We start from the raw sequence: 21,782 nt of genomic DNA, 5'->3' as shown, positions 1-21,782 counted from the left end.
GCTGTTTTTCTGTTTTTGCCTATTTGTGCAGTTAATGTTTTTGCATGGATATTGTTGTTTGATCTGGCATGGTAACAACTGTTGGAAGGTCTTTGTTATTGGACGGTGAATGTTGAGTCTCACTCTGAGTGCATGACCTTTGACTCATGCCTCTTCCCCAGATTGTTCACGTTGAGCACCTACGATGGTCTCCCACTTGGTTGACCTGTGCTGGTGGAGGAATTGTTCATTTATAGTGCTAAACCTAACTTGAACACAATAATAATATACGACTTGTATAGGAGTTACACATTTGTAGAACAGTTAACTCGTACCTGATTTCACTTCACACCATGTTATTTAAGGTTATGGTCCAGGAGCTGGTGTCCCCATTGGCTTGGGTGCTAAACCCAATGGTAAATTTGCCCTAGAGCCTAATATCATACATTCTTGTCCATGCCATCAATGAGGTCTTCCACACACTCAGCTTTCTGTGTATGATGATTAGGTTACGGAGGAGGAACTGGTGTAAACGGAGGTGGCGCGAAACCCAATGGTAAATTGTTACTGGTTAATCGAAGCAGTCATAGTAGCTATTTATTATAGATTATTTAAAGATGAATGTTACCACGTAGGCCCACCACATAACAGTCACTCTTATGCAGTGCATTCGGAAAGTATTCAAACCCCTTCCCTTTTTCCAAATGTTGTTACATTACAGCCTTTTTCTAAAATTGATTAAATAGTTTCCCTCAATCTACACACAATACCCCATAATGACAAAGTGAAAACAGGTTTTTAGAAATGTTTGCAAAAACGGCAATACCATATCTACAGAAGTATTCAGACCCTTTGCGATGACTCGAAATTGAACTCAGGTGCATCCCGTTTCCATTGATCATCCTTGATTTGTCTACAACTTGATTGGTATTCATTTGCTTGGACATGATTTGGAAAGGCACACACCTGTTTGTATAAGGTCCCACAGTTGACAGTGCATGTCAGAGCAAAAACCAAGACATGAGATCGAAGGAATTGTCCGTAGAGCCCGAGACAGGATTGTGTCGAGACACAGATCTGGGGAAGGGTAATAAAAAATGTCTGCAGCATTGAAAGTTCCCTTAGAACACAGTGTCCTCCATCATTCTTAAATGGAAGAAATTTGGAACCACCAAGACGATCCTAGAGCTGGCTGCCCGGCCAAACTGAGCAATCGGGGGGAAAAGGGCCTCGGTCAGGGAGGTGACCAAGAACCCGATGGTCAGTCTGACAGATCCAGAGTTCCTCTGTGGAAATAGGAGAACCTTCCAGAATGACAACCATCTCTGCAGCACTCCACCAATCAGGCCTTTGTGGTAAAGTGGCCAGGGGGAAGCCGCTCCTCCGTAAAAGGCACATGACAGCCGGCTTGGAGTTTCCAAAAGGCACCTAAAGGGCTCTCAGACCGTGAGAAACAAGATGCTTTGGTCTGACGAAACCAAGATTGAACTCTTTGGCCTGAATGCCAAGCATCACGTCTGGAGGAAACAGAGCCCGGACAACGTTCCCCATCCAACCTGACAGAGCTTGAGAGGATCTGCAGAGAAGAATGGGAGAAACTCCCCAAATACAGGTGTGCCAAGCTTGAAGCGTCATACCCAAGAAGACTCAAGGCTGTAATCGCTGCCAAAGGTGCTTCAACAAAGTACTGAGTGAAGGGTCTGAATACTTATGTAAATGTGATATTTCATATTATAATTTTTGTACATTTGCAAAAATTTCTAAAAGCCTGTTTTTGCTTTGTCATTATGGAGTATTGTGTGTAGATTGATGAGGGGGAAAAATTTAATCCATTTTAGAATAAGGCTGTAACTTAACAAAATGTGGAAAAGGTCAAGGGGTCTGAATACTTTCTGAGTGCACTGCATGTGGTGCTTGCAATATAATACCCAATGCTGAATTCATTATAGAATAACTTTAGCAGAGATAATCGTGTGCAGGAGTTGTCTTTTCAAATAAGTGTTTTTAGTGGGGGTTTTGTACACATTTTTACATTATTGTGCATGCTATCAATGAGATCTTCTACACACTTGGATTTCTGTTAATGGTGAATAGGTTACGGTGTCGGAGCCGGTGCACCAAACGGACGTGGAGCCAACCCCAATGGTAAATCTACTCTGTTGTCTTGTGTGGTTTTAAGCCTAAACAAAACGATTGCCATTTCATGTTGGCATCAGGTTTTCCAGTGCAATTATTTTTTGTTGAGCTGTTGTCTTTGTCGATTTTAATGGTTTGTGGGAGTTGACTTTTATATTAAGTTTAGTTATCATACATTCTTGTGCATGCCATTAATGAGGTCTTCCACACTCTAAGATTTTGGTTAATGGTCATTAGGTTACGGTGCAGGAGCTGGTGTACCAAATGGAGGTGGTGTCCCCAATGGCTATGGTGCTAAACCAAAAGGTAAATTGCTACTGTTTTGAAAAAGTCATATGTGGTTCTTGGAATAAAACCCCCAGTGTCGAATTAATTATCAAAATAATTTATTGTTGACATTTCAGTCTTTGGTCACCTAAATGTTGACATGTGCAAAGGTAATAAAGTGTGGAGGAGTTGTCTTTTAAATTACACTTTTCATCATATGTTCTTGTCTTTCTTTTACTATTTTATGGTGGCACCAGGTTTCATATTTTTTGATGGGGTGTTGGTGTTGTCAATTTGCATGTTTTAAACATTGTAGTCTATTTCCCCTCTATTCTAATTCATGTTTAAAAGATGTCTCGAAGTGTGTGTGTGTGTAATGTATTTGTTTCTAACCCATTTATTGACTGTGTGCAATGCACTCAGTGGCTCTGTTTTGGAAATGCCTTTACGGATTGTCTTTTTAGAGGCTTCATTTCAAGTAAATCTGTGTGCCCTGACCGAATAAATGCATTATACTAGAGTCATTAGCCACAATTCATCTCCATATGCGTCTCCGATTTTGCTCAATTTAATGTAAATGTTTGTCCATGGTTCAAGCACCATTTTTCTACTGCACTCAGTAACTAAGTTCTGCTTTTTCAGATATTAAAAGATATTCAGACTTTGTGATATATTTGTTATAGGATATGGAGCTGGAGTATATCCAAATGGAGGGGGAGCTAATGCACCCAAACCAGATAAACGCCTTGTTTTAAATAAGTTTATGAGCCTTGCAACCTTTCTAACACCTGGCGGTGTTTTTTCTAAAGTGTGTAGTAAATGTTGTCTTGTGATCCATAGGTAATGGTGCTGTTGCAGGGGGTTATAATCCCGTTGCTGCCGGCTATGGATATGGACCCGGAGCAGGTAATACCAATACTCACTGTAGAATGATTGTGAGTGTGAACCATTTCCATTTTTGTACTGAAGAAAACATGTTCAATATAGGCTACTAAATGTCCTAATATAAATTCCTAAATGGATTTTCTTTGTGCAGGTGAAAATCCTTTCGCAGGGAAACCCAAACAACATAGTGGTGAGTACCCAGCTAGCACAACATTCTAAGAGCATGCCCAAGCGAAAAACAATGAATTGTATTATATTACAAGTATACTTAAATATACAAAACATTAAAATAATATACTTCAAATATGAGATGTACTTCTAGTATATCTTACGTATACTATAAATATAATATAATTACACTTCAACACACTTAAGTTTACTTTAAATTCATTGTTTTCGTATACTATAAATATAGTATTATCAACCTTCAATACACTTATTAAAAGTGTACTTCAAATTCATTGTTTTTCAGTCTTAAAATATACTATATGTTCCCTATCATTAAACTTAAACACACTCATTAAAACTGTACTAAAATTTCAAACGCTTTAATTGTAATATAGTAAATTAATTCTAAATACACTTGGAGTTGAAGCATAGATTTATTTTTAAAGGAAACTCTGCTTGTGAGTGATCAAGTACACCGCGCCTTGCAAAAGTATTCATACTCCTTGCATTTCTTCACACTTTGTGTTACGAAGTGGGATTAAAATTGATTTGTCATTTGTTGTCAACAATGAACTCAAAATACTCATGTTAGAGGAAGAAAAAAAAAGTTTGATTAATAAAAATGTGATAAGTATAGTCATTGCATAAGTATTCAGACCCTTTGTTTAGGCAAGCCTAAATTATGCTGAACAAAAGTATAACATGCAACAATTTCAAAGATTTTACTGAGTTACAGTTCATATAAAGAAATCAGTCAACTGAAATTAATTCACTAGGCCCTAATCTATGGATTTCACATGACTGGGAACAAAGATATGCATCTGTTGATCACAGATAAATTGCAACAAAAAGGTAGGGGTGTGGATCAGAAAACCAGTCAGTATCTGGTGTGACCACCATTTGCTTCATGCAGCGCAACACGTCTCCTTCACAGAGTTGATCAGGATGTTGATTGTGGCCTGTGGAATGTTGTCCCACTCCTCGCTGCCAAAGGTGTTTCTAGCATGTATTGTCTCAAGGAGCTGAATACTTTAATTTTATCCAATTGTTCAGAGAACTTTAAGAAACATCATTCTTTTTTAGGAATTTCAGTACTTCAACGTAACGTTTCCTAGAGGTTCCCAAAGGTTCTATTTAAAAACATCTGACTATATTCTGGGAACATTCTCCAAAATGTTGTGACATTACGGATGTTCTCCGAACATAAAGACAACTTAGAGAAACAACTATATTTTTGGACAATGTCATTACTTCATCAGAACATTTCATACAAGTTCTCATATGGTTCTATTTAAAACATGATTTTACTATTGTAGGTTATGGTCAAGGTGTCTACCCTGCAGCTGGTTATGGATATGGCGCAGCTGCAAATGGAAATGGCTACGGTGGACCTGCAATTGGTAAGTTTAGCATTGCAGGCTGTTTGGATATTGAAGGGACACCGGTCTTGCCCTCATGTGGTAACTCTTTTTTTTTTCTTACCATACAATTCATTTGGAAAGTATTCAGACCTCTTGAACTAATCGTTTCTATGCGACACGGCCACGTGTAGAAGTAGATCGTTCGTCACCCCATGTGACCAAACAAAGATATACACAAGTGCAAGAGGCATATCTTATCGGATACAAAACATAGATTTAATATATTTCAGAATTTTCTATGATTTTTGGAAAGCCACCTGCAACAAGCTACTTTTTTCACATAATCGAGAACTAAGAAAGTATTGCCAAGAAGAGGTTAGTTGAAAAATCTATGGTGGCGGTTTGTATGGGGCTTTCCTGTAACGGACACCAAAAATCTTTGCTTATATCACATTATCTGGCCTACAATCTGTAGCTACATAAATGCTACCTCGTTAGAGTTATGTTGAATAGACGTCTTGTGCTCAGTTGTATTGTTCAGAATCACGCCATTTGGTCTACCTTGTATCTGTACCAATTCAAGTTAGTTGAGTAGTCTATGCTGATGGAGAGTTGCCTGTTTTAGACACACTGGCTCGGACTGCTACACCTAAATGTGAGAAGCCTGATTTCTAAAATTGACTTTCTTAACATCTGGACCTTTCAGGCAAACCAGGACACTGTTTTAGCCATGTCTTTTTATAATAACAGTTTCAGACTCTGTAACTTTGGAGGGATACAACATTTACAGATCTGATTGAAAAGGAAGAGGGATAGTTTTTGTTGTGCCCTCTTCACAACTGTCTTGGTGTGCTTGGACCATGTTCGTTTGTTGGTGATGTGGACGCCAAGGAACTTGAAGCTCTCAACCTGCTCCACTACAGCCCCGTCAATGAGAATGGGGGCGTGCTCGGTCCTCCTTTACCTGTAGTCCACAATCATCTCCTTTGTCTTGATCACGTTGAGGGAGAGGTTGTTGTCCTTGCACCACACGGTCAGGTCTCTTCTGACCTCCTCCCTATAGGTTGTCTCGTCGTTGTCGGTGATCAGGCCTACCATTGTTGTATTATCGGCAAACTTAATGAGGGTGTTGGAGTCTTGCCTGGCCGTGCAGTCATGAGTGAACAGGGAGTACAGCTGGAGACTGAGAACGCACCCGAGGGGCTACTGTGTTGAGGATCAGCGTGGCGGATGTGTTGTTACATACCATTATCACCTGGGGGCGGCCCTGGTAGGCTCGTGTCACTGGGCAGCTCTTGGCTGTGCTTCCCTCTGTAGTCTGTAATAGTTTGCAAGCCCTGCCACATCCGACGAGCGTCGGAGCCGGTGTCGTACGATTCGATCTTAGTCCTATATTGACACTTGGCCTGTTTGATGGTTCGTCGGAGTGCATAGCAGGATTTCTTATAAGCCTCCGGGTTAGAGTCCCACTCCTTGAAAGCGTAAGCCATACCGTTTAGCTCAGTGCAGATGTTGCCTGTAATCCATGGCTTCTGGTTGGGGTATGTACGTACAGTCACTGTGGGGACGATGTCATCAATGCAATTATTGATGAAGCCAGTGACTTATTTGGTGTACTCCTCAATGCCATCAGAAGAATCCTTGAACGTATTCCAGTCTGTGCTAGCAAAACAGTCCTGTAGTTTAGCATCTGCTTCATCTGACCACTTTTTTATTGACCGAGTCGCTGGTGCTTCCTGTTTGATTTTTGCAATACCCCATAATGACAAAGCAAAAACAGGTGTTAACTTTTGTCCTCGGAAAGTATTCCTTATTCTAAAATTATTTTTTGTTAAATACACCTCATCAATGTTTTTGCTTTGTCATTATGGGGTATTGTGTGTAGATTGATAAGGTGTATTTATAACAGGTATGAGGTGTATTTAACAGATTGATGAGGTGTATTTATAACAGGTTAAACCTGTTTTTGCTTTGTCATTACGGGGTATTGTATGTCAATTGATGAGGTGTAATAAAAAAACTAAAACATTTATCATATGGCTGTAACGTAACAAACTGTGGAGAAAAGTCAAGGAGTCTGAATACTTTCCGAAGGCACTGTATGTGCTAGATTTAACTATAATGTGTAATGACCTGTGATCCTTTAGATATTCAGTGAAAAATTTTGATTAATTATAGTACTGGATTTGACAATTCATTCATTTATTTTTTTACAGTAGAACATTTTGATTTGACTAAAAAACAGTATATTGAGTCCAAGAGTGAGTGCCCTAGTTTTCAAAATAACAGTGAATGTCAAACGTTTCATCTTTCTATCAAGGTGTGCCTGCTGGTATGGAGGGAAAATCAGGTATGTCGGCTACTATATGTCATAGACAAATACAACATCAGTCCTAGCCTCCCACCATGTCAAGCAATCAATCCATGGCAATGAATGAATCCATACATCCTAATGCAGGTGGGGTTGGTGCAGGACTTGGGGAGCCTGCAAATGGTGGCAAATATGGTGAGAAGGGCCCCCTCAAAGTTTAAAAACAAATTAGTGCATGACAACACTGAATGGATCAGAAGAATATTTTAAAACAAAATCAGAATTGCCTGCATTCCCCTCATTTTCTTTAACAGGTGGTTCCGGACCTTATGGCGGAGCACTAATCATTCCTGCTGGACTGGATGGTAAGATTATACCCATATCTACATACTCTGCTTATCTCATGTACAGTGTGAGTGTACACTCGTATACACAGTAGCTGAAATGTGTCTCTCCTCCTTGACAGGAACAAGTCAGTTTGAACCTCAACCTGCTGGCCTACGCCCTGATGGGAAATCAGGTGGAATATATGGTGGTGTGTTGGTTGTACACAAACACATTTTCTTCAGGAAATGTACCTTTTCTAAATAATATGTAAACTCAGCAAAAAAAGAAACGTCCCTTTTTCAGGACCCTGCCTTTCAAAGATAATTCATTCAAATCTAAATAACTTCACAAATCTTCATTGTAAAGGGTTTAAACACTGTTTCCCATGCTTGTTCAATGTACCATAAACAATTAATGAACATGCTCCTGTGGAATGGTCTTTAAGACACATAGCTTATAGACGGTAGACAATTAAGGTTAAAGTTATGAACACTAAAGAGGCTTTTCTACTGACTCTAAAAAACACCAAAAGAAAGATGCCCAGGGTATCTGCTCATCTGTGTGAACGTGCCTTAGGCATGCTACAAGGAGGCATGAGGACTGCAGATGTGGCCAGGGCAATAAATTGCAATGTCCGTACTGTAAGACGTCTAAGACAGTGCTATAGGGAGACAGGACGGACAGCTGATTGTCCTCACAGTGGCAGACCTCGTGTAACAACACCTGCACAGGATCGGTATATCCGAACATCACAACTGCTGGATAGGCACAGGATGGCAACAACAACTGCCCTCACCAGACATCACCGGCAACAACGTCGCCTATGGGTACAAACCCACCGTCACTGGACCAGACAGGACGGGTACAAAGTGCTCTTGACTGACGAGTCGCGATTTTGTCTCACCAGAGGTGATGATAGGATTTGTGTTTATCGTCGAAGGAATGAGCGTTACACGAGGCATGTCCTCTTGAGCGGGATAGAGTTGGAGGATCCGTCATGGTCTGGGGCGGTGTGCCACAGCATCACTGGACTGAGCTTGTCATTGCAGGCAATCTCAACCCTGTGTGTTAAAGGGAAGACATCCTCCTCCCTTATGTGGTACCCTTCCTGCAGGATCAACTTGACATGACCCTCCAGCATCACAATGTCACCAGCCGTACTGCTTGTTCTGTGCGTGACTCCCTGCAAGACAGGCATGTCAGTGTTCTGCCATGGCCAGCGAAGTGCCCGGATCTCAATCCCATTGAGCACACCTGGGACCTGTTGGATCGGAGGGTGAGGGCTAGGGCCATTCCGCCCAGAAATGTCCGGGAACTTGCAGGTGCCTTGGTGGAGGAGTGGGGTAACATCTCACAGCAAGAACTGGCAAATCTGGTGCAATCCATGAGGAGATGCACTGAAGTACTTAATGCAGCTGGTGGCCACACCAGATACTGACTGTTACTTTTGATTTTAACCCCCCCCCCCCCCCCCCCCCCCTTTGTTCAGGGACACGTTATTCCATTTCTGTTAGACACATGTCTGTGGAACTTGTTCAGTTTATGTCTCAGTTGTTGAATCTTGTTATGTTCATACAAATATTTACACATGTTAAGTTTGCTGAAAATAAAGTTGACAGTGCGAGGACGTTTCTTTTTTTGCTGAGTTTGTGTATAATTTAAATGGAGTTTTCCCTTTTGCTCTGTCGGTCACAGGATTGGGTGGGCCATATGGTGGTCAGCCCCTCGGAATGGGCCCAGAGGCAACATCTCAGACCAAATATGGTGAGTGAGTTACTTGTGGTGGGGCTCAGGGTTGCATTTCTCCAACGATACATATTTGCAGGAAAATAACGAGAAGCAGGAAGATAAGTGTAGAACTGATGCTGCCTCGCTTTGTGGACCTTTTTCTCATCAAGCTTTAGAAATTCGTAATTGTCCACATAATGTGGAAATTTGTCTTTGGTTTCACATTAACATCACAGCAGAGTGACTCACAATGAACAGTAGTTTACAACAGTCTACTAGCCATCCCTTGCTTTTATGCCCATTCCCTCTCTTGCTTCTTTCCCTAATACGTTATCTTGCTCTGACTCAGGCATTGGGGGGTTGCCATTTGGTGGTCAACCCCTCGGGTTGGGGACTGATGGTGCAGGCAAGTATGGTATGTGTATGGTATATGTATGCCTGCTGCATCTACGGGTAACAGCCAAAATAATGTAAACACTTGAGTATTTGTATTTGTTAAGGATCCCCATTAGCTGCTTCCAAGGCAGCAGCTACTCTTCCTGGGCTCCATCAACATTAAGGCAGTTATATACCATTTTAAATATTACATTACATTTCATAACACTTTTCACAACACATTAAGTGTGTTCACTCAGGCCACTACTCTACTATCACATACAGGTATCTACAATACAAAATCCATGTGTATAAGTGAGTGTCTTATGTGTGCCCGTGTGTGTCTCTTCACTCTTCACAGTTCCATAAGGTGTATTTTTATCAGTTTTTTTATCTGATTCTATTGCTTGCATAATTTACCTGATGTGGAATAGACTTCCATGGATCTATGTACTACTGGGCACCTCCCATAGTCTGTTCTTGACTTGGGGATTGTGAAGAGACCTCTGGTCACATGTCTTGTGGGGTATGCATGGGTTTCTGAGCTGTGTGCTAGTCGTTTAAACAGACAGCTCGGTGCATTCAGCATGTCAACACTTCTTACAAAAACAAGTAGTGATCAAGTCAATCTCTCCTCCACTTTGAGCCAGGAGAGATTGACATGCATATTATTGTTAGCTCTCTGTGTACAGCTCTCCGTGCTGCCCTGTTCTGAGACAATTGCAATTTTTTGAGGTCCCTCTTTGTGGCACCTGACCACACGACTGTACAGTAGTCCAGGTGCGACAAAACTAGGCCTGTAGGACCTGCCTTGTTGATAGTGTTACGAAGGTAGAGCAGCGCTTTATTTTTGGACTGACTTCTCCCCATCTTAGCTACTGTTGTATCAACATGTTTTGACCATGACAGTTTACAATCCAGGGTTACTCCAAGCAGTTTAGTCATGTCCACTCAATTTTCACATTTATTTATTACAAGATTTAGTTGAGGTTTAGGATTTAGTGAATGATTTGTCCCAAATACAATGCTTTTAGTTTTTGAAATATTTAGGACTAACTTATTCCTTGCCACCCATTCTGAAACTGACTGCAGCTCTTTGTTAAGTGTTGCAGTGATTTCACTCACTGTAGTCGCTGACCTGTATAGTGTTGAGTCATTTGCATACATACACACTGGCTTCACTCAAAGCCAGTGGCATGTCATTAGTAATGATTGGGGAAAAAATAAGGGGCCTAGACAGTTGCCCTGGGGAATTCCTGATTCTACCTGGATTATGTTGGAGGGGCTTCCATTTAAGTGATAATGCCCAAGAAGCCAGTGTTTGGAGGATATTGGCATGGGTGTTGTTAGTAGCAAACCATGCCAATATATCCTCCAAACACCGGCTTCGAGGGTATTATCACTTATATACAACGGGTTACCAACACATTCAAATAATGATTGACATTTTCATTAACGTTATTTCGATTAATTTATTCATACTATTTCATCCTTCCACAAGATATAGTCCCAACACAAATCTAGGGTTGCTACCCAAACCGGCTGGTCGTTTGTTCTATTGGTTTGGTTGCTAGAGACGCGACCCAGTCATTCAGTCGTTTTGTTCTGTATCTATGGACGCAACCCAGTCATTCGTTCTAAACGTTCCGTTGCCATACGGGCTGGCAACGTTCTTATCCCTGTCTTGCTAGCTAGCCAACTACGGCTAACTTAGTCACGTCAAAAAGTGCATTCAGAATCACACCAAAGTAGCTGCATTTGCATAAGCTGTTTTCTAGAGACATTTATTTGGATACGTCCATAACAATAAGCTAATAAGACACGATTTCGCCTGGCATAGAAAATGTGCTCACTCGTCAGGACACTGTTGTTCAGAAGAGCTAGCCAACAAACAGCTAACACAAACACTTCAAACTCAAGCTGTAAAGACTACAAACTAGCTGCACTTCGTTTCGTTTTTACTTTATTTCAATTGAGAAAAAAGAAGAAACCCACACACTGCTCTTGATAGTATCACTGCTCTTTAATACGTTTTACGTATCGGCCTCAAGGACTTCGTCAGAGCTTTTGTGCTCACTATTTGAGATACCGGGATACTAACAAATACCCACCAACAAACTTTATTCTAGAGCTGGCTGAATATGTTTTGACGTATAACTATTTCAGGTTTGATGATGAATACTACCTCCAAACGAATGGAACATCGATGGGCTCCACATTCGCTCCGAGCAATGCTAACCTTTATGTGGGTCTTTTTGAAGAACGTTTTGTTAACAATGAAAACGAAAATCAATTTTTGAATCAAGTCCTGAAGTGGTATCGATATATTGACAACATTTTTTTCCATATGGGGAGGAAAGGGAGAAGAGTTGTCATACTTTATGGCGTTACTCAATGACATTGACCCCAATCTAAAATTCACTATTGAATGTGAACTCATTACCTCTATGTGGATTGAGAAATCAAATTGAACCTTGTTTACAACTCTGTATAGAAAAGAAACAGACATAAATAGTGTATTACAGGGGGACAGCTTACACCCTCTGAGAAATTAAAAAGAGGACTTCCAAGAAGCCAGTTTTTCAGATAGTCCTCTGTGGAGTGGCATATATGGCACAATCTAGAAAAAGCCGCGGAGATGCGCAATAGGTTTCTAAGAAGAGGCTACTCTCCACAATGTGTGGATGAAGCTCTTGATTTGGCATTGGGGAAAACACGAGATGAAATGCTACAAAAAAGACGCACTAAAGCTAAAGAACACTGTAATGTTCACCACCACATATACGTTGAATTTGCGCAAAGTGGGAGATGCTGACAAGAAACACTGGCATGTTTTATCAGACCCAACTTTGCCTGCTGAATTTAAGAATCCACCACTTATTGTATATAGGACAGGTCACAATTTACGCGATAAATTGGTCCATGCCAACTGCCAGCCACAAAATAAACTTTTACACCCTCCTCGGAATGGCAGCTATAAATGCAGAGGTTGCGCACAGTGCAACAATATCATGAAGTGTGAATATTTCTGCCACCTACATACAGGAAAAAGGTTCCGAATAAATTACATTATTATGTGCTCCACCACCCATTACATCTACATGATTAAATGTCCATGTGGGCTGTGTTATGTAGGTAAAACCTCTCGTTCTCTCAAGCTGAGAATTAGTGAATATAAATTCATTCAGGAGAAACGACAGTCACAGTACATTTTAATGACCAAAGACATTTCTACCTCTAGATTTTGTGACATAGAGAAAGTTAAGATATCAGACATGGGTGGTGATATAAATAATACTCTGAGCAAAAGAGAATGTTTTGGGATTTTCACCCTCCAGACATTATTTCCTAATGGTCTTAATGATGAAATGCCTATGTATGTTATAAATGTGAACATTAATTAATGCCCCATGTCAGATTACGCTGACTTTTTTCTTGCGCCGTACCCAATGATTTATGAAAACCCGCTTGGTGGGTCGATGCCCTCATTGTGGTTTTACAGACGTGTTTAATACCTTTTGTGTAAACACTTTATTTGAATATTTCTGAAATGCACATTGTTATATTTGGTAACACTTATTTTCCCTCGACTCCAACCCCATTCGATGCATGGAACGGATGTGGGTGGAGCTATGTCTTCATACGCGCGCTAACACATTTTTCTCAACTAGTGAGCACAAACGCTCTAAAGAAGGCCCTGAAGCCGATACGTAAAGTTTATCAAAAGCAGTGTGCGGGTTTCTTATTTTTTCTCATCTTATTCAACTGTTACTATGCACCTGCAATGAAGATTGCTCAGGTGTGCGAGTGCCTTTTGAATTGACCCTTTTTCAGTTGACATTCCTTTGTATACATCCATAAAAATATGGAACACAGAGGGTTTTAACCAATCAGCATTCAGGATTAGACCCACCCGTTGTATAATAAAGAGAACCATCTGTGTTCTGTTAGACGGGTAACTCTTTATCCACAATATAGCAGGGGGTGTAAAGCCATAACACATACGTTTTCCATTAGCAGCTATGATCGATAATGTCAAAAGCCGCACTGAAGACTAACAAACAGCTCCAACAATCTTTTTTATCATCAATTTCTCCCAGCCAATCATCAGTAATTTGTGTAAGTGCCGTGCTTGTTGAATGGCCTTCCCTACATAAGTGTGCTGAAAGTTTATCAATTTGTTTACCGTAAAATAGCATTGCATCTGGACAAACATATTTATTCCCAAAAGTTTACTAAGGTTTGGTAACAGGCTGATTGGTCTGCTATTTGAGCCAGTAAAGGAGGCTTTACTATTCTTAGTGGAATTACTTTCCAGGCCTGAGAGCACACACTTTCTAATAGGCTTAGATTGAAGATATGGCAAATAGGAGTGGCAATGTTATCCTCTATTATCCTCAGTAATTTTCCATCCAAGTTGTCAGACCCTGGTGGTTTGTCATTGTTGATAGACAAAAAAATAATTAAAATAAAAACTTTGGTTTTCCTAGATATGGCTACTGTATTGTGATCACTACATCATATGGATTTGGATACTGCTTTAAAGCACATTTCTGCAGCATTAGTAAAGATGTAATCAATAAATGTTGACGATTTCATTCCTGTGCTGTTTGTAACTACCCTGGTAGGTTGACTGATAGCCTGAACCAGGTTGCAGGCACTGGTTCAAGTTTGAAGCATTTTTTTAAATGTATTTTTTTTGTGGGTAGATCAGCCTTAATACTGAAGATACATTGGAGCTTCCGTCAATGTAATCATCTGCATCATTTCCAATCCCCCATATATATATTTTGTGTGTGCGCCCGCGCGTGCGTGCGTATACACACAGTACCAGTCAAAAGTTTGGACACACCTACTCATTCAAGGGTTTTTCTTTATTTTTACTATTTTATACATTGTAGAATAATAGTGAAGACATGAAAAAGCACATGAAATCATGTAGTAACCAAAAAAGTGTAAACAAATCAAAACATATTTTAGATTCTTCAAAGTAGCCACCCTTTGCCTTGATGACAGCTTTACACACTCTTGGCATTCTCTCAACCAGCTTCATGAGGTAGTCACCTGGAATGCTTTTCCAACAGTCTTAAAGGAGTTCCCACATATGCTGAGCACTTGTTGGCTACTTTTCCTTCACTCTGCGGTCCAATTCATGCCAAACCATCTCAATTGGGTTGATGTTGGGTGATTGTGGAGACCAGGTCATCTGATGCAGCACTCTATCACTCTCCTTCTTGGTCAAATCGCCCTTACACAGCCTGGAGATGTGTTTTGGGCCATTGTCCTGTTGGAAAAACAAATGATAGTCCCACTAAGTGCAAACCAGATGGGATGGGTTATTATTGCAGAATGCTGTGGTAGCCATGCTGTTTGTGTGCCTTGAATTCTAAATAAATCACACAGTGTCACCAGCAAAGCAGCATCACACCACCTCCTCCATGCTTAATGGTGGGAACCACACATGCAGAGATCATCCGTTCACCTACTCTGCGTCTCACAAAGACAAGGCAGTTGGAACCAAATAATCTCAAATTTGGACTCATCAGACCAAAGGACAGATTTCCACCGGTCTAATGTCCATTGCTTGTGTTTCTTGGTCCAAGCAAGTCTCTTCTTATTATTGGTGTTGTTTAGTAGTGGTTTCTTTGCAGCAATTTGACCATGAAGGCCTGATTCACGCTGTCTCCTCTGAACAGTTGATGTTGAGATGTCTGTTACTTGAACTCTGTGAAGCATTTATTTGGGCTGCAATCTGAGGTGCAGTTAAATTTACCATTTCTGAGGCTGGTAACTCTAATGAACTGTAGCGGTGGTCCTCATGAGAGCCAGTTTCATCATAGCGCTTGATGGTTTTTGCGACTGCACTTGAAGAAACTTTCAAAGTTCTTGAAATGTTCCGTATTGACTGACCTTCATGTCTTAAAGTAATGATGGACTGTCGCTTATTTTAGCTTTTCTTTCCATAATATGGACTTGGTCTATCTTCTGTATACCACCCCTACCTTGTCACAATACAACTAATTGACTCAAACGCACTAAAAAGGAAAGAAATTCCACAAATACATTTTTAACAAGGCACACCTGTTAATTGAAATGCATTCCAGGTGACTTCTTATGAAGCAGGTTGAGAGAACGCCAAGAGTGTGCAAAGCTGTTATCAAGGCAAAGGGTGGCTACTTTGAAGAATCTGAAATATAAAATATATTTTGATTTGTGTAACACTTTCCTGCTTACTACATGATTCTGTATGTGTTATTTCATAGTTTGATGTCTTCACTACTATTCTACAATGTAGAAAATAGTACAAATAAAGAAAAACCTTTGACTGGTACTGTATACATACACACACACACAGAGTGCATTCAGAAAGTATTCAGACCCCTTGACATTTTCCACATTTTATTACATTACAGCCTTATTCTAACATTAAAAACATTGATTTTTTTTTCTTCCTCAATCAACACGTATTACCACATAACGATGATGCAAAAACAGATTTTTAGAAATTTTTGCAAATGTATTAAAAACGGAAATATCACATTTACATACGTTTTCAGCACCTTTGGCAGCAATTACAGCCTCAAGTCTTTTTAGGTATGACACTACAATCTTGGTACACCTGTATTTGGTGAGTTTCTCACATTCTTCTCTGCAGATTCTCTCAAGCTCTGTCAGGTTGGATGGGGAGCATCGCTGCACAGATATTTTCAGGTCTCTCCAGAGATGTTTGATCGGGTTCAAGTCCGGCTCTGGCTGGGCCGCTCAAGGACATCCAGAGACATGTCCCGAAGCCACTCCTGCGTTGTCTTGGCTGTGTGCTTAGGGTTGTTGTCTTGTTGGAAGGTGAACCTTCGAACTCAGTCAGAAATCCTGAGCGCACTGGAGCAGGTTTTCATCAAGGATCTGTTTGTATTTTGCTCTGTTCATCTCTCCCTCAATCCTGACTAGTTTCCCAGCCCCTGCCGCTTAAAAACATTCCCACAGCATGATGCTGACACCACCATGCTTCACATTAGGGATAGTGCCAGGTTTCCTCCAGACGCCACTCTTGGCATTCAGGCCATATGAGTTCAATCTTGGTTTCATCAGACCAGAGAATTGTAGTTCACATGGTCTGATAGTCTTTAAGTTCCTTTTGGCAAACTCCAAGCGGGCTGCTGTGGCTTTTACTGAGTAGTGGCTTCCATCTGGCCACTCTACCATAAAAGCCTGATTGGTGGACTGCTGCAGAGATGGTTGTCCTTCTGGAAGGTTCTACCATCTCCACAGAGGAACTCTGAAGCTCTGTCAGTGACCATCGGGTTCTTGGTCACCTCCCTGATGAAGGACCTTTTCCCCGATTGCTCAGTTTGGCCGGGCGGCCAGCTCTAGGAAGAGTCTTGGTGGTTCCAAAACCATATGCAATGGCCGTCTCCGTCACCAGATCTCAACCCAATTGAACATTCTAGAGCGGAGACATTTTAGAGCGGAGCCTAGAGCGGAGCCTGAGAGCGTTTTCCATCACCATCATCAAAACACCAAATGATGGAATTTCACTTGGAAGAATGGTGTAGAATTCATTCAAAAAACTGTCATTCTGTACCCGGAACAAGGCAGTTAACCCACAGTTCCCCGGTAGGCTGTCATTGTAAATAAGAATTTGTTCTTTACTGTTAAATAAAGGTTAAATATTTTTTGAAAAATATAATCTATACCAAGGCGCATTGAAGCTGTTCTGGCTCGTGGTGGCCCAACGCCCTATTAAGAGACTTTGTGTTGGTGTTTCCTTCGTTTTGGCAGTTACCTGTATGTCAGTGTACTTTTTTATGTTAACATTCTAAATGCATGTGTTTATATAATGTGTTGTATGCATGTCTGTTGATTACTGGTACGTATGTATTTATCTCAATGTATTTATGTAATCATGCAGGTATGCATTTAGTGTATGTGCCAGTATGTACAGGTGAAGTCAGAAGTTTACATACACCTTAGCCAAATATATTTAAACTCATTTTTTCACAATTCCTGACATTTAATCTTAGTAAAAATTCCCTGTCTTAGGTCAGTTAGAATCACCACTTATTTTAAGAATGTGAAATGTCAGAATAATAGTAGAGAGAATGATTTATTTCAGCTTTTATTTCTTTCATCACATTCCCAGTGGGTCAGAAGTTCACATACACTCAATTAGTATTTGGTAGCATTGCCTTTGAAATTGTTTATCTTGGGTCAAACGTTTCGGGTAGCCTTCCACAAGCTTCCCACAATAAGGTGGGTGAATTTTGGCCTATTCCTCCTGACAGAGCTGGTGTAACCGAGTCAGGTTTGTAGGCCTCCTTGCTCGCACACGCTTTTTCAGTTTGTCCACACATTTTCTATAGGATTGAGGTCAGGGCTTTGTGATGGCCACTCCAATACCTTGACTTTGTTGTCCTTAAGCCATTTTGCCACAACTTTGGAAGTATGCTTGGGGTCATTGTCCATTTGGAATACCCATTTGCGTCCAAGCTTTAACTTCCTGACTGATGTCTTGAGATGTTGCTTCAATATATCCACATCTTTTTCCTGCCTCATGATGCCATCTATTTTGTGAAGTGCTCCAGTCCCTCCTGCAGCAAAGCACCCCCACAACATGATGCTGCCACCCCCGTGCTTCACGGTTGGGATGGTGTTCTTCGGCTTGCAAGCGTCCCCCTTTTTCCTCCAAACATAACGATGTTCATCATGGCCAAACAGTTCTATTTTTGATTCATCAGACCAGAGGACATTTCTCCATAAAGTACGATCTTTGTCCCCATGTGCAGTTGCAAACAGTGGTCTGGCTTTTTTATGGCGGTTTTGGAGCAGTGGCTTCTTCCTTGCTGAGCGGCCTCTCAGGTTATGTCGATATAGGACTCGTTTTACTGTGGATATAGATACTTTTGTACCCGTTTCCTCCAGCATCTTCACAAGGTCTTTTGCTGTTGTTCTGGGATTGATTTGCACTTTTCGCACCAAAGTACGTTCATCTCTAGGAGACAGAACACGTCTCCTTCCTGAGCGGTATGGCGGCTCCATGGTCCCATGGTGTTTATACTTGCGTACTATTGTTTATACAGATGAATGTGGTACCTTCAGTCGTTTGGAAATTGTTCCCAAGGAAAAAACAGACTTGTGAAGGTCTACAATAGTTTTTTCTGAGGTCTTGGCTGATTTTTATTTTTATTTTCCCATGCTGTCAAGCAAAGAGGCACTGAGTTTGAAGGTAGGCCTTAAAATACATCCACAGGTACACCTCCAATTGACTCAAATGATGTCAATTAGCCTATCAGAAGCTTCTAAAGCCATGACATAATTTTCTGGAATTTTCCAAGCTGTTTAAAGGCACAGTCAACTTTGTCTATGTAAACTTCTGACCCACTGGAATTGTTATACAGTGAAATAATCTGTCTGTAAACCATTGTTGGAAAAATTACTTGTGTTTTGCCCAAAGTAGATGTCCTAACTGACTTGCCAGAACTATAGTTTGTTAACATGACATTTGTGGAGTGGTTGAAGTATATGTAATATTCCGACTTAGATCTTTCCTTTATTGTCTGTTTCTTACAGATATTTTCTTCACGTACAAGAAAATGCACTGCGACTATGCTATATTCTGCATCTATACACTGAATATACAAAACATTAAGAACACCTGCTCTTTCCATGACATATATTGACCAGGGGAATCCAGGTGAAAGCTATGATCCCTTATTTATGTCACTTGTTAAATCCATTTCAGTCAGTGTAGATGAAGGGGAGGAGACAGGTTAAAGAAAGATTTCTAAGCCTTGAGACAATTGCGACATGGATTGTGTACTTGTGCCGTTCAGAGGGTGAATGGGCAAGACAAAATATTAAAGTGCCTTTGAACGGGGTATGGTAGTAGGTGCCAGGCACTGCTGGGTTTTTCTCGCTCAAGTTTCCCATGTGTATCAAGAATGGTCTACCACCCAAAGGACATCCAGCCACCTTGACACAACTGTTGAAAGCATTGGAGTCAACATGGACCAGCATCCCTGTGGAACGCTTTCACCACTTGTTAGAGTCCATGCCCCAATCAACTTGAGTCTGTTCTCCAACTTAATATTAGGAAAGTGTTCCTAATTTTTGGTATACTCAGTGTATGTACAGTGTGTTTTTTTCTCTATCTACTGTATGTATTTATGCATGTACTGTATGTGCCTGTATGTCTGTAATCTATGGGTTTGCATTTTGTTCTCTCTGAACTTTGTCTCAATCGCACTCAGGAAATGGTGGAATCTCCAACGCACCTGGACCTGATGTTGGCAAGTCAGTTGGTAAATACGGTGAGTGCCATACATTTCTCTATATCACAGAGAATCTGTCAATCTGAATTATATCACTATTATTTTGTCATCTATTCATTGCACTGCTTACACAAACAGGAAATGGTGGTCTACCCTATGGATCTCAGACTCTTGGATTGGGTGCTGAATCCAAATCCTCTGGAAAATACGGTAAATTTATCAATCAAATGTATTTAATGAAGCCCTTTTTAGATCAGGAGTTGTTACAAATTGCTTTAAAGATAACCAGCCTAAAACCCCAAAGATCAAGCAATGCAGAGGTTCCAGCCTCCTTAGAAGGCTGGAACCTAGGTAGAAACCAGGCTCCAAGAGGTGTCCAGTTCTCTTCTGTCTGTAAGGGGGCAGGGGGTCAATCTGTTAAACCAGTAGGGCTAGTTTTTCTTAAAGGTTTTTAATCCAGGACTAGGCTTAATCTGTGTTAAGGAAACCGGACCCTAAACAAATTATTTAATTCTGTTTCAGGCGGGCTAGGCACTGGAATGGGAGGGGATCCTGCACCTGGAAAATATGGTGAGCTACCTCATTTCTATGTGAAAAGGACCTCTATAATCCAGACAGACCTATGCAATAACTGATGAAATATTATAATAATGGGTTTTTCACGCTCAAGTTTCCCATGTGTATCAAGAATGGTCTACCACCCAAAGGACATCCAGCCACCTTGACACAACTGTTGGAAGCATTGGAGTCAACATGGTCTAGCATCCCTGTGGAGCGCTTTCGACACCTTGTTAGAGTCCATGCCCTGAATAATTGAGGCTGTTCTGAGGGCAAAAGGGGTGCAACTCAATATTAGGAAGGTGTTCCCAATGTTTTGTACACTAGTCTTTTATCAGAGTTATTGACATCACAATAAGCCAGATTCAAGAAACGTACATTGTGGTGCTGAAATTTGAAGCAGCAGCCGCCACACAATCAATCGGAAATGGACAGCTCACGGTGCTGAAAGTATGCAAATTCGAGTAGGCATAATTCATTTAAACAGTCTTCATTTTAATTAAACTTCACTAACAACAATTGAGCCTACCTCTGTGTGCTGTTAAGTTAAAACCAAGTCTCGAATTGAGGGGGTATGAGAGGGTATGTCATAGACCTACCTTTATTAAAGAAAATGGAGATGACAACAAAAGCACAGGCCTACCCTTTTTTAGCTTAAGATTTTGAAGAAAATAAAACAGATCCGATTATATAACGTGTTCTATAACGCTTTGGTCCGCGATGCTTTATACTATGAACAAGCTGAAAATACCCGGGAAAGATGTGACTCCGATGCATAAGGTGCTATTAATCTTCTATAGCCGAGGAGACGAACAATTGACTTTCCTTGGGAAGTAATCTAATTCTGTCACTATCAATTGATTAAGCTATTCACTTTCTGTACAATAGATGGCTTTAAGGGAAACACTTGTGACCTTCTCTCGTTGGGTTAAATCACAGAAGAATAGTTGCCAGCAGTTGAAGCTTCAATTTTTCTGCGTTCGTAGACCTACTCTGTCTCGGGTGGAACAGTGGGCCAACTTTTGAAAGTACCGTGCTCAGATTCCTAATGATGTCTCACACAAGACACTGATTTGGTATTGGAGAAATATGATAGTTGAACGCATAGGCCTATCTCTCTGTCCATTCTTAGCCTGTAATTTCATTAATTTGTGTGCTATTGAAAAAGGTTCTGCTAATATGTAAAATTCCATAGAATTGCATGCCATTTTTATAAAACCTGGAAATACGATGATAGATTCATGCAATGCTTTAATTATAAAGGGGATGTTTCCACCCCTACTCTTGTCCACGGTGGTCTGCGTACCCACAACCTTCTGGCCCCAGCCCTATGCGCTATCAAAATTCAAGCGTGCCATGTAATGCTTACAGGATGAAAAACTGTTTCTAAAACTGCATATCTAAGGCTCTGGTCTGCCC

General features: G+C 40.8%; 1 protein-coding gene across 1 annotated transcript in view; it reads left to right on the top strand.

Annotated features, from left to right (window-relative positions):
- Window positions 1–21,782, top strand: part of cmn (calymmin) — a 68,692-nt gene that overhangs the window by 24,455 nt on the left and 22,455 nt on the right. Inside the window, 16 exon segments of the mRNA XM_055921551.1 lie at window positions 345–395; window positions 488–535; window positions 2,074–2,124; window positions 2,353–2,421; window positions 3,223–3,288; window positions 3,419–3,457; window positions 4,752–4,835; window positions 7,117–7,146; window positions 7,255–7,302; window positions 7,422–7,472; window positions 7,574–7,642; window positions 9,130–9,198; window positions 9,512–9,577; window positions 19,785–19,844; window positions 19,944–20,015; window positions 20,328–20,375. Of these exon segments, the coding sequence (XP_055777526.1) occupies window positions 345–395; window positions 488–535; window positions 2,074–2,124; window positions 2,353–2,421; window positions 3,223–3,288; window positions 3,419–3,457; window positions 4,752–4,835; window positions 7,117–7,146; window positions 7,255–7,302; window positions 7,422–7,472; window positions 7,574–7,642; window positions 9,130–9,198; window positions 9,512–9,577; window positions 19,785–19,844; window positions 19,944–20,015; window positions 20,328–20,375 (921 nt within the window).

This window comes from Salvelinus fontinalis, chromosome 1, assembly GCF_029448725.1.
Source record: "Salvelinus fontinalis isolate EN_2023a chromosome 1, ASM2944872v1, whole genome shotgun sequence".
Lineage (NCBI taxonomy): Eukaryota > Metazoa > Chordata > Actinopteri > Salmoniformes > Salmonidae > Salvelinus > Salvelinus fontinalis.
This window is presented reverse-complemented; position numbering and strand designations above follow the sequence as displayed.